The 14072-nt window shown below is 38.3% G+C and overlaps 1 protein-coding gene across 10 annotated transcripts in view; it reads left to right on the top strand.

Annotated features, from left to right (window-relative positions):
• Window positions 1-13763, top strand: part of LDB2 (LIM domain binding 2) — a 219246-nt gene extending 205483 nt beyond the window's left edge. For 2 of the 10 annotated variants that reach the window (XM_018067710.2, XM_008930339.3), the window contains 3 exons: window positions 2154-2277; window positions 3369-3520; window positions 12490-13763. In XM_018067710.2, coding sequence (XP_017923199.1) covers window positions 2154-2277; window positions 3369-3520; window positions 12490-12720 — 507 coding nt within the window. In that variant the 3' untranslated portion in view covers window positions 12721-13763. Of the gene's footprint in view, window positions 1-2153; window positions 2278-3368; window positions 3521-9648; window positions 9792-12454 lie in introns of all 10 variants that reach the window. The other 8 variants (XM_018067721.2, XM_018067724.2, XM_018067715.2 and 5 more) reach the window with 8 other exon arrangements.
• The last annotated feature ends 309 nt before the right edge of the window (window positions 13764-14072 follow it).

Here is a 14072-nt window from a genome sequence, read left to right as displayed (position 1 = left end):
AGAAACATTCTCTTCATTGCCAACAGTAAATATATAGGGAGGAGTAAGTGTTTCATGAATAAAGTGTCCCTAAGGAAATCTTGGAAGACTTACGTGTATATTTACATAGTTTTAGTCCCAGCAGCAGTAGAGCTATGTGAATCTAGTGCTCTGCCCAGGGTAACTAGTTTGTTCAGAATTATCACAGCTATCTTTTTCACGCTTGTTACTATTTGCTCATAATGAGAAAAATTAGGCAGCCATGCCAGACTTTTGAGAACCAAAACAATGGTGTCCATGGTATCATGAATCTCTCTCTCTTTCTCTCTCACATACACACACACACAAACACAGAACCTGAGCAACTGTCTCTGGTTTCAGAATAAATTGAATAAAAACTCAAAATACAACACCTCTTTCACAGCATAAACATATTTTAGGACCTGATGCGCTTAATTTTTGTTAGATTATTGACCTAGAGGAAAATCTGAGCCCAAAGTGACAGCAGAGATCTGATAGCAGCTCTCTGTCCATTAGATTATCTTGTATTTATCTACAAAAAATATGTAAAAAATTCTATGTAAGAAAAAAGTCAATGAGGCAACTGCAGATTCAATTTCTGCAACTGGAAAAACTAATTTCTCACACTTAAGCTCTTCATTCTCCCTGCTGCTTTATGTTATTTCTCTTTTAACTGCTGTTAATGAAAGGCTCATCAAACGGCAGTGCCAATACACAGTAATATTTAAATGCTGAATTAGTCTCTTAGTCCTCATGGCAGCTCCCTTTCAGCTATTTTCCCTGCATACTTTGCATCTCCATTTGTATGGATGAGAGTGGGGTGCACATGGAGAGAATGGAGCAAGCATTGATCAGCTCTGCAGCAAAGAGAGAAGAATTTGCCTCCTGTCTTACATATTTTAAAAGCACCAAGGTAAAACATCTCCTGCTGAACTAAGTCCTAGATGCTCCTTCAGCAAAACTTGCTAAAATTAAGTCAATAACTCAAAAAAAGGTTTGGCTTAATTTATGTCTTTTTGTGGTTGCCATTCTAACTTCTAATAACTTGATCAACTTGTTGTCTTACTTTTAGTGTTGGTAAAAAAAACCCTACCCCTGCTTCTAAATGCAATTCTGCTTTGAAAAGTGACTAAAAATGGCATGCAGAGTCCATTTTTATTCTGTGCCAGCTACTTCCTTCTCATATGTGCTCAGTTAGGAAGTGAGGAACCTTTTCCTTACTTGTGCCAGCCCTGCAAATTTCAGGTGGAACCTACAGGTCAACCTGGAATTTTTTTTTCTCATGTAGGATGACTGAAAAACAAGAATCCTGCAAGCAAGAGTAACCTCTCAATTATATGTGTGCAATTCTGTAGTCTTCTATGGCTTTGTGTGAGGCTTAAATGACTGGAAATGATCTGTGGTGATAAACAGGAGAGAAGAGAAACCAGCTCAGAGTTCTTTATGCTGGAAAAAAGCAGTGAACAGTGATTTTAATTATTAAGTGAACAGATAGAAAATATATAAGACTATTTAAAAATACTATTTATTTCTTGCTTGAAATTCCATTTTTTTCAGAAATCTCCACCTTATACATTCAGCATTCAAGCAGACAAGGAAAATAAAATGTTTTTCTTTGTTCTCGGATGTGACATTCATGTCATAGGAAGAGAATGTATAGTCCTCATAACACAAAAAAACCTCCAAAATTATCTGAATTATTTTGCATGCAGTTGCAAGATAAAAGATAGTTTATGAGAAGTCCTCTTTGTGGAATGCAGCAGGTCATAAGAACACCGTGTGTACATTTTGCTGTATGGGAATGATAACCCACTATGGGCATTTTATTATTTATTAATTATTCTTTGCAGGTTAAGCAATCAAGCATGAACATCTTCTAGTGTTCTGAAATCTCTGTAGCCTGAAAGACCGGAGTTGAAGTTTATCTGATATATATAAAAAATACTTAAGGTAGCAAATAGCGAGCAAAAGTTTTCCCATTTCAGAGTTTTATCCTGCAATTCCAGTGCAGATTAAACTGAACTTTACAAGGCATCCTCAGTTAGCAAGAGTAAAAAAAAAAAAAACCAGAAGTAAGATTCCCAGTAATGTAAATACTGATCAACTGGGCTTTTGCTTGGATGAAATTGTTCTATTCTGATTTTTTCTTCCAGTTGTGTGTAATACTGGAGCCAATGCAGGAACTGATGTCAAGACATAAAACTTACAATCTAAGTCCTCGAGACTGCTTGAAGACTTGCTTATTTCAAAAATGGCAGAGAATGGTGGCCCCACCAGGTATGTTTCACTTCCAGTATTCCACTTATTTTACAGTAAAATTAATGGAGAAACAATAGGAAAATTTACTTCTAAAGGAAAGCAATTAACACTGCTCCAAAAGGAAGCCTGAAAATTATTGATGTTTTATGATTTGTCTGACACAACTGATTTATGGATGTGCACATTCAGATGGTTTCACTATGACTGGGATATAATTTAGTACAAAAAAATGTGTAGATGGAATGCAAAATGCCTACTGACTCCATTAGAATTCATCGTTTATGTAATCCAGCTTCCTGCTGTGACTCTGAAATTACAGCTACAATTCATAATTAATTGTCTTTGAGACTAATATAAAGTTATTTACAGACCTGAACCTAATCTCCTTCCTCTTACACCTCAAAATAATAATTCTCTCGCTTTTTCAGATTATAAAAGTTTGCATATCTAAGACTATTCGCACGGGTGCTCAGGTCAAATTTTGAGAAGTACAATTGCCCCTCTGTTCTTTGCCATTTTAAGCAAAGCTGTGTAATTGTCCTGTTTTGGCCTGAGTTTTGAAGGTTTGCAGAGAAATGGCATTCAGCAGTGCTCTCTTGGGAGTGGCAGATTTAAAGGTGAAGGCCACAATCAGAGGCACAAGGAGCTCAAATGGTAGTTGCTCGTGTGCCACAACAGTAGGGTAGAAAGCTACCTTAGCCCTCCTCTCTGGCTGGGTCAGTTGAGGCTGTACCCTACATCAGAGTAAGGCCTGCATTTTTGTTTAGCACTGTTGCTTGCTGTGTGACCTTCAGCAAGTTACACAGTCCCTTTGAGCACCATGATAGTTCTCAGGATACTCCCCCTGGTAAAATCCTTTGAAATGTCTTTATAGATAATGCTGGGACAATAAGTTTTGGTAATCCATTACACAAAATTGAAAGCAGCTTCCATTGATTTAGGCCCAAAAATCATTCTATGGTTTGTATGTTAAATCTACTACTACTACTATTAAACTTAGAAATTTAAAACTAGATGAAAAAATATTCTAGCACTTCTGCTTATGGATCATTTTAGTTCATGCTTTAAAGTATCTGCCATTTGCTTTCCTACTTATCATTTTATTGCAGCAGAACCCACAAGACAACCAACAACCAAACGGAGAAAAAGGAAAAACTCAACCAGCAGCACTTCCAACAGTAGTGCTGGGAACAATGCAAATAGTACCAACAGCAAGAAAAAGTCAGCTGCTGCAAACCTGAGTCTATCAAGTCAGGTACCTGTAAGTCTCGCTTTCCTTTTAGGCCTGAATCACTTACGGTGCTTTTATTCTTTCTTTACATTGTAAAGAAGGTGCATTCTTGAGCCAAAACTATCACAAGCAAAAGGCAATCTTGCACAGTGTGCTGTGGAAGCTGGGGAATTAGTGAAGAGATGTGAAGGAACTGTTCTGCAGTGCAGCTTTAACAAAGGACCCTCAAACCCAGGTGTCCTGAGGATCAGATGTGATTTTCTAAAGGCCTGGGCCACCTCCCCTTCTTGTCAAAGGGAGTCCTTCCACTAGTGGTGGGACTAGATTGGGCCTCATGTTTTTAGATATAGCAAGAGCCTTGCAGACTTCCGTCTGCCAAGTGCTAAGTGAGGATGTGTCCCTGTGGTGCAGGACAGTCACACCTGAAGAATCTGCTGCTCTCTCTACTTTAGTACCTTACTTCTAATTGGTGCCAGATTCAGATGCTGAACAGGAACAGGTTATGAATTAACTTACCTATAAGGGTTATCTCTTTTTCCAACCACTCCACTTGCAGAGGGTAGATCCCTTGGAATATGGCTCTCAGCTTATCCACCCTGCTAGCTGGAACTGTTGACATCCTAATTGTACAGGGAGACACCAAGTCATTTCCAGAATAGTAACTGTACCAGCACTAATAATGTCACATTTACTGCCTTATTCACAATATAGGGCTAATCAGTCCCCAGATTGTGACAAAGTGTGTCTTAGTCAATAAGGAGATAGCTTATGCATTTTAAAGCTTGTGAAATTAATTTTATATTAAAGGAAACATAAAGTCATACCCTGGGAAAAACATGCAGGGATTTTTATTGGATTTCTGATCAGCAGATAGGAAAGGACTAGGTCTCCTCTGAAACATGACAAAGAATATAGGCCTTTTGTTAGCACAAAGCAGACACTTCCTAGGAAACTTGAATACCCAGATAAAAAAAGAGGAGTAGACTAACACCGGTGAAATGAAATGAAGATTTTTTTTTTGTTTAGCAACTGATTCAGCAATCCAGTAGTTTACAGAAGCTTGGGGCTTCAGTACATTAAACTCATATTTCCTCCTTGTCATATTAACATTTTCACATGGCTCACATCCCCAGAGTCAGATTCTTTCCCTTATATAGGCATCTCTGTGTTTTTCTGGCAACACAAAACAGTCAGAAGCCAGCTACCTGATCCCCTGGTGACAGGGACCACTCTAACTCACTGAAAGCATGCCACAAACCCCCTTGGATCAATATTCAAACATATTTAAGAAAAAAACAGCAATTAAGTGCAAAACTGAGCAACCATTTAGTTCCCTGCTGTATCCCAAGTTTAAAAGACAATAAAATCACTTCATCTCACTACTTTCTGCTCTGAGTTCAGTTCAGTAAGACCAGAATCTGACCCCTGCCACTCTTCATCCTGCCCCTCCCTGCAGAGACAACTTTTGTTGGCTTCAGTGGTAGCCATGTATGTTTGAGTGTAATTGAGCCCTCTGTCACTCCCACTGATATTGAAGCTGACTTCAGGTACTGAAAGGCTACTCCTGACACATGAAGTAGTCAAGGCTGCTCTTCCTGATGGAGATGATAGTTGAGCATCTGAGACACATTGGTGAAGTTTATCATGGTATGAGGGATGGATTTTTTGCCTTCATTTACTTTCAGGATGTTGCATAGTCAATGTTTTTCAATATTCTTTTCTTTCTGTACCAGAGTAGCAAAATGGTCCAAACTCTTTCATATGGAGGATCAGGTTCCATTTTTAGGACACTTCTCCTTTCCATCTGCAAAGGGGAAAATGCTTAGCTGTTTGATTTGACATACTAACAGCTCTTCCTATCTTCCCCACAGCAAAGATAGCAAACCAGATGGAATTGATGGTTGCGCCACCCTGTAGGGTAGACAGAACTTGAAATAATTTTAGCAGTAGGATATTTTTGTGCAAAACTATTCAATGCTTTTCAGTTTAATAGAGAGCTGTTACCACATTTCTTCAAAATTACACATTCCTTGAAGTGGACCTTATTACAGGCATACCACTGCTTTCTGAAGTTAGCTGCAGGTAGCAGTAACTTGCTTTCTGTTTCTTTCACATAACTGTGCCTTAAAGTGTATCATTTAGTAGTTAATGTTTGGTTTCCCTTATGCAATAGAAGACAAGAGATCCTTGAATACAATCTGGCAGTTTCCAACTCATTAAAAGCTTCATTTGTCCATACAGCTTTCTGTGAATGGGACTGTCCTACTCAGTATAAAAAAATGAAAAACCTACTGAAATGATTCATTTTCAGTGTTAAAAGCATTTCCCCCCTCCTTATTAGAGAAGAGGAATGGAATCACTGCATCTTCTATCCAGATGACTCACATAACCAGACCTAATTTCAGTTCAATTTTTCTCATCTTCCACTCTAGAGAACCCTGGCAATGGGCTCATATCCACATCAAATCTGGACTAATATGAAGTTCAACTTTCCCTTTTTCTCCAATGATTTCTTCTCAGCCAGCAAAGTCAGTCTGTCCACCATAATCACATCTAATTACAAATTTCCTGTCACTTTTACACTTTTGTGTTGTTTTCTCTCTAATAGTAAAATAATCCTGGTTAGATAATGTTTTCTTAGCTTCTATTCTATGTAGTCTTGGTTTAGGACATTAGTAATTATTCAGTTTTGCTCCTACAGTAATACTTTGTACACTCTGGCAAATGTGTGAATTTACCACTAAGCTCATCCACACCTCATTCACACCATTAACTTCTGTTTTTTTAATGAGGTCTTCGTGCCTGGGGAGACAAATGTCATGTTCAGGATAGTGTCCAGAAAACAGCTGAAGTACCAGCAGCTTCACAGAGTTTTGTCATTTTCCCCACAGCCCCTTCCAGCTCTTCAGATAAATACATTGGGCTGAACCAACCTTGATTAATGAGAGGCAATGGTACTTGTCACATAGACATTCTTCTAGTTGGAGGAGGAGGAGGATGTGCCATTTCCTCTACCTGCATTATTTGTTGATCATTTCTTCAGGCAGGGACGGTGCTGACAATACAGAGCCAAGCCCAGAAAGTGAAATGATGTGGTTGTATTTCCATGCCTGGGTCAGGTTGGCACTGCACCCTGAAGCTTGGTTGGTGAAGCCTAATCAATCAGTATCATTTGTGCTCTTTGTGTTGCTTTAAACTGATTAGCACTTTCACAGCGCTGACACATTCTGATACATCTTTAATAACACTGTCTTTAAAAGCGTCTTAAGGGTCTCTGCCAGTGGGTGGGTATGCACCTTCCCTCTCATCAGTAATTTGAAAAGGTTCAGTCTTAGTCCATCCTTTTGTCTCTAACTGTTGTTTATACTTTCTCAACTGTGGTAAATAAAATACAAAGTTTTGCCCTTTTGACAGTTGCACTCTATTGCACCCATTTTCCCTTACGATGGTGGGAAAAACATCAATTTCTGTGATTTTGTTAGTTCTCAACCTACTGATTGCAGACTCTGTATCTCTTGTCAACATAACTCTTGTGACCCAAGTCCCATGTTTAATATCTTTTCTACATATTCCATATTTCCTACATATTTCCTACATTCTTAAAACAAATGTAGTTACCCAGTGTGCTACATGACTGCACCACACAGCTCATGCCTAGGTTGGCCCATTGCTTATCCAGTGATGCTTTTGACTTGAATCCTGTAGGTGCTGGGGCAACACACTGTAGTGTGCTGGAAGTAGAACTAAGTCCCACTAAAGTCACTCCAATAGCACAAATACAGAAACATTTTTCTCTCCAGAAGTTTTCTTCTCTCAGACCCTCACAGGGGCAGGCTCAGTACTGCATTGGCTGGTTTTAGTGCATAAAGAAAACTGACAGAACAGGGAGACTGAGAAGCTGCAGTCCACTCAACTGCCTTAGCCTCAGCAGATGCTGGGTTTGGGTTTGTTTATGTTCTTAATCCACCTGACCTTAGGAAGAAACATTAGCCCATTGGGCAGAAACTGGAGTTACCAGTTTCCTCTTTTCTCTAAACAAAGAGCAAAGATGGGCAAACTCCTCCTGCAAGGTTCATAGAAAACCTTTCTAATGTCAGACTTCCTATGATTCAAAGAAATTATTTATCTAATTTGGGTGTGCCATTGCCTTATCACACAACACTAATAATGTCCTCTGATATTTGAAGCTAGCTGCAGTGTTTTCCCAAGTCTTTGCTCAGTTTTCAAGCCTCTTTACTGGCTAAAATCATATTCCTTAGCATTCTTCATTCTCTTCTGTTTCAAATAAAACTTTCTTGCAAGCCCAGGCCCCTATACTGTAGAATAGTGACTTGTTCACTGTGATCTGTGGATGACAGGTGTATGCAAGACCATCAGAAGGGGTCCACACAGCTATTATCAAATAAATATTACTTTCTTTTAAGTTTAAGAATAAGAGAGCACATTGATCCATTTTCATATATTTGAAATTTGACAGTAATGCACAACTCTCACAAACTGTAAGAACCATTGCTCCAGGCTGCTCCCAGTCATCACTACAGAAATTAATAGGTGGATTTTGCTTTCATTTACTAATGAAGATCCTGTTGAGTGTAGTACTGTAACCAGGAATCCAGTGAAATATCATTTGTGTTGGAAAGAATAAAGCATCACTACATGCCACTAAGTAAATCAAACGTTCTTTGTTGCATCCAGAGTCTTAATTAGAACCTCCTTGCACTCTTTAAGCAAGTTACATACCTCAGTAATCTCTCTTTCTCTTTGTAGTTCTCTGTAAGCTCCTCAGAAACCAAATCCATAAATAAACCTGCTAACATGGAAGGGAGCAATATGTGTTTCAGAAACAGGGGATAGGTTTAGGTGGTTTGTAAAGGATGTTGTAGAACCACAGTTACAGTTCCAAGGCCAGAGAACTGTGTCGGAAATTATCCCATGTCCAGAACTGTGCAATTCAGAATCCAAGATTTAGTCGTAAGGAGATGAGAGCGAATAAATTTTTTTCCAGTTTTTGTACTTTAGGAAAAATATTCCAAACAAGACCAGAATGTCAAATTAACAGGGAGGATTATGATGAAATGCAAAAGATTTTCCGCTAGAAAGTGTTTACTCTGAAGCCTAATTAAAATGTCAGTTCTGTTTCTATAGATCATTTCAACACCAACGTCAGTCTGATGTTTTTGTAGTGGAAGCAGTGAACATGATGGATATGGGCAGCAGTGGGTCTCTCAATCATTAATAATTTTTTGTGGTAAGGAGCTAAGAAGTCAGTTATTAAAATAATCGTGACTAACACAATTCCATAAGAAGGAAAGCAGGAGGAGGTACCCTTCTTGTTTTGACTTAGCACTAGAGGTATGTTAGCTGCTAGAACTAGTGCAACTTTCAGTCCCTGGAGTATGAGGCGTGCTTGAACAATATATTTGCTAGTGTTAGGCATTTTTAATTATCTCAGGCTTGTGAGCACTGTTCATCTGCTTCTGAGAACTGAGACACCTGAGCTATGAACTAATCATTTTAACACACTGGGTGGGATCGCGGATTAACAGTAGCAAAGATGGCAGGCATAGGGATGGGGAATTTTACATGGCCCGGCAGTTTATCTCCAGACTTCACTAAGACATTGTTTACATATAGGATGATCCCAAGTTAAAAAGTTTAGTTACATAACTGAGCAGAGCAGAGCTAAATTTTGAGTCTTGGTATAAAAAAGATAAAGCCTGAAAAGTGACCGGTCTGTTAAATAGAATTGCTTTTATTTGAGTTGTGTACAAAGTGACCTCTGTGTGTAGTTGTTATGCATCAATTACAGTTTGGATGGCAACTAGGGTAATTTCAGGATGAAAGGTATGATATACATGAAAGCTGCTTTTGTGGTTATATTATAAAATAATACATTTCTATCACATAATGTAAAACAACCACTGCTTTATTTATAGTGCTTCACTGCAACCATATTTTACTATCATGAGACATTCCTTGACCAAAAATATTGTTTCTAATCACAGAGTAAATTAATAAGATTGAGTGACTACAGACTAAATCTTTTTTAAACTAATCTAGTCAAATATGTGCTACCATAACTAGGCCATAGCAGTGTGTGCTGCCATGCAAGAGACTAGGGTTTAATTCTTGGATTCTGCTTCTCACTCCATGAGCAGGAGCTAGGAGCACTCCAGAGCTGCAGCCTCAACCCTGGGAGGGATGGAGCCTTGTGTCATTCAACAGCAGTGACCCCCACTGGCCAATTTAAGGAGAAGCATTGAGGGGCTCTAAAAGGAGTCACTTCCAGTCCTCCTCAGAGGTTGGTGGTCATTGCACGGGATCTAGTGAGTGGAGGTTCAATGGGGTGCACTTGGTGGGGTCTTCAGCTTTCAGTCTAAGGAGCAGAATCCTCTCTGGGGAGGAAACAGCGTGTGCGCTTCCTGAGACACTATTTTTGCCTGACATAACTAGAAGTGGCAAGATTGTCAAGATTTTTTTTAAAATGTCCTGTAACTAATGCTGTGATATCTATCTTTTAAATAGAATGAGGGAAAACTCCACTAACCTCAGCATAATTGTAGTTTAATTCCCAGAGAGAGAGAGAAAGAGACTCAATGGCATGGAGAGAAATAGAAATGCAGACTGCCCTCTCAGTGGATGTCATTGTATTAAAGGAATAATATTTGCAAAGAATCTGAGAAATTAGAGGCGAAAATAGTTACAAGGTGATTGAACATCTCCCCACTGATGCACATATGTTTCCTACCACAGACTGAGATTTTTCCCAGCCCAGCATTAGGTGACCTGAGCAGCAAAGTTAGCACTGTTCCAGTGGGGTCATTAATCTTCAGTTTGCCATTATCAATAACAGGAATTTTGTCTTAGCAGTAGGGATTACATTTTTGTTCACTTAATTTCATCTTAGTACCCTAGTTTACATCTCCTCAGATTGGCCTAAAGTGATCATCTTCCTTTCAGCACTTGCAGTTGTTAAGCATATTTACCCCTCCCAATCATTTGGTGGATGTAACACATATTTAATTCTTTCATGTGGCCTCCCCAGCCAGCTGTTCTAGCCCCACGGTGATTTTTGATATGCTTCTCTAAGTCTCATCCAAGTCACTGACCTCTTGCTGGTGTGGCAGCAGGGAGAACTTGAGGCCCGTACTCAAGAACATTGAAGTAAAGGGAACTGTTGCCACCTCGGTCAGTGATTCTGTGTTTCAGCCACTCTGGTCTTTTTGCCTGCCATATCACACTGCACACCTCAAACCCAACCTGCTGTCCTCTGCCAGGTCTCTCTTGTCATTAATGCTCTCGCAATACAATGGGGTCAGGTCTGGTTCAGCAGTGCACACTATATATTGTCTATTGTTTAGAGAGATGGAATAAATTAGAAAAAACTTTTGCTTATGAACACCTTTGTCTTTAAAACTTCTATGTCTTAAAGTTGTGTGTGAGTTTTATTTAACCAAATATTTTATGGATATATGGAGTAACAAAATATAGACAAAGTGAAGAAGAAATCATGTAACAGTTTCCATATACTCAAAAATATTTTACATAGCATAGGCTGAAAATGTGATACAAAAATTCTTCTGTATCATGCCAGCCTTTGTTGAGGGATATCAAAAAATAGTATAAACACTTAAAGGCAATAATTTGTGTTGTTTTGTGGTGAAGGAAGTACACATCTGATTAAAAAGAAAACTTATTAAATGCAAACGTGTCTTCTGTTTGCTTTTTACAAATGCTTTTACATTCAAAAGGAGAACCAGATCCTTTAAAATATGAATCTGTTGTTTACTAGGATTCTTGGAAGAGCTTGTTAAATCAGCAGGAATGAAGCTAGACATCTGGAATTACTGCACTTTTACCAAGCACTAGCTGATGCCCTGACACCTGAGCTGCATGAAAAGATGCATCCCACATATTTCTTTAGCAGTTAGCACAGCAGCCTGATTCTCTGTTGAACAGAGGGAACAAGAGAGCTCTCTGGCTTTGCACCTTTGCTTTCCAATCTCAAGTTTGCACCTTTCTATCCCATGCTGCTTAGGTTTTTTGCAGCAAATCTGTGATGCACTGGAGTACAGTAGGCGGTTTACTTGTTTTCATGGAAGGACAATTTGTACTTAAAGCAGTGATTAGATGAATTCTGTCTTTCTTGCATGCTTCAGTTTCTGATGACTACTAGCTTCATCAGTGTAATTATAATTAGCACTCTTCATCTTGCTTTTACGGTACCAGCTGGACAGATTGGTCCTCTTACTGCACAGATTGGCGGCAGGGTTGCCTACATGGAGTTAGGTGACAGGCACCATGAAATAACAGATGGTAAATTCAGGGCTTGTTGGCAATCAGCAGGTTTTTGCTAATGACTTAATTAGCTATGCAAATTGTCAAATCAGTGTGAACATTGTTTTTATCGAAAACTTTACCTAAATTAATTACCATAATTAAGTAGCAGAATGTCAAGTATATTAGATGCGTAAAAGGGCTTGGCTGGCTATGGATTAGAGAGTTACCATCTTTATTAGTGTTGTGTTCCATGTTTGAGAAGTCTGAGGATAAGAAATGCAGTTACTTTTAAACTACGTCTAAAATACACATATCGCAAAGTTCCAACTGAGATGCACCCTGGTGCCTTTCCAAAGAAAATGGTTCAGGAAAAAATTACTGGATAAAGGCTAAATATTTCAAGGAGGAGTTTAAAAGCAGTTTCATAGCCTGTTTGTTTGCTTAAAAGCAGGCACATTTTTCAGTCTACCTGCTTTTCAGTTCTGGGGGTTCTGAGATCCAGAGCCGTGAGCATGCAGCTAGAGAGATGTGTTATAGCTTTTCATTTAATTAGAAATAAAGTGTAAGCCTGTCTCCTGCTTCCTACTATGTGGGAACTTTTAACTCTGTTGTTCAAATATCACAAAGTTAAGCGATGCAAATTCTCTAACATAATTTTTTTAAGTTGATTTTTTCTCTCTCAAGGTTTCCATATAACAAATATTGGGTGCTGTTCACAGGATGTGATGGTGGTAGGAGAACCAACTCTGATGGGAGGCGAATTTGGGGATGAAGACGAAAGGCTTATCACTAGATTAGAGAATACACAGTATGATGCAGCAAATGGCATGGATGATGAAGAAGATTTCAACAATTCACCTGCACTGGGAAATAACAGCCCATGGAACAGCAAACCTCCTGCTAACCAGGAGACAAAATCTGAAAACCCCACACCACAAGCTTCCCAATAGGTTAACCTGCAGCCATGCCCACTGCAATATATGTCAGTGGGTTATTAATTACTGTTTCACAGCATTCTTCAAAATAAAATTTAAAAGAAACACCTTTCAAATTATAAAGTATCTATTTCTAAACTAAAGCTATCCAATTTTTTTTCATTAGGGAAAACTCTTGTATAAGCTTCCATATACATACCTTGGAAGCATTCTCATACAACATGATACTGGCACTGACCTCGATTAAAATAATTGGAAAAGATACAGCATCTCATGAAAAATTTCTGACAGTGCGTTTTATTGGAAGGGGTTGTTTTTTTCCTCATCAAACAATGGCCATATTTTAAAGTCATCAGTGCTCAGGATCTCATTAACGTAACTATGTAAAACTTTTTACAATTGTAATATATTTTCTGCTTTTCAACTTGCACCTGAAATTTCTTGTTTCAGAAAAAGATCAGCTTTTAAGGAAAAGTAATTTAAAGTAACTTTTGTTCTTTCTTTAACTTTTCTTCCATCAGTTAATCATATAAAGGATCCAGCATTTTTAATTTACATTTAGCTGATGCCAGTAGATACTCTATCCATCATTTAATAAAAATACTGAAACAAGAAATGTCTTTTTTTCATCAAAGACATGAGAAATATTTTTATGTGGAAAAAGACACCCAGTCCTATGAGAGTTTATGCTTTGTAAAATTGCTGTCGATCCAGATATTTTAAAGCCATGTAATCCATTAACTTTGTGGGCAGCTTAATAAATCTAAAACTTTTGTGTTTTTATTATTGTATCTGAGTTGGCTTTGTTGTTATTTCTTTTCATAGTATATTTCTTGTATAATATTTTTGTAAAGCCCTCATTTTTTCTTTTACTTTTTTTTTTTAATTCCGGTGTATTTATGTGAAACTTTATAAAAGAAACTAATTTTTTTCATTTACATATTAATATGTTCAACTCATTATGTAAAGACACAGTGAGTCAGTGTGTTATATAATACAACTGTATTTTATGTATGCTTTGCCAATAAGTGTGCCAATAAACTGTGTTAACAAACGTGCTCTTATACAGTGCATTTACAGTTCCTTGCATGCAAAACATACATGCCTGTGTGCAGGATCACACACCAAGACAGGATCACACACCAAGAATTTTTGAAAATAGACTTTCACTGAATTTCAGTCTTTTTCCAGCAAAAGGGAAAGTCTGTACTTGGGTGTGAATCATTTACAGCTCGATTTGGTTAGATGATCTTTTTTAACAATAACGATGTGCAACATCAGGGGTGGGTTACAGCTGGGAAAGCCAAGTGTGAGGGAGTGCAGGGCATCCAGCCAGCACACCTCCATCCTGAACTTTGCATCCCTCG

This window comes from Manacus vitellinus, unplaced genomic scaffold, assembly GCF_001715985.3.
Source record: "Manacus vitellinus isolate BGI_N305 unplaced genomic scaffold, ASM171598v3 scaffold_0_pilon, whole genome shotgun sequence".
NCBI lineage: Eukaryota > Metazoa > Chordata > Aves > Passeriformes > Pipridae > Manacus > Manacus vitellinus.
Note: the sequence above shows the minus strand (reverse complement) of the source record. Positions and strands in the feature narration are given on the sequence as shown.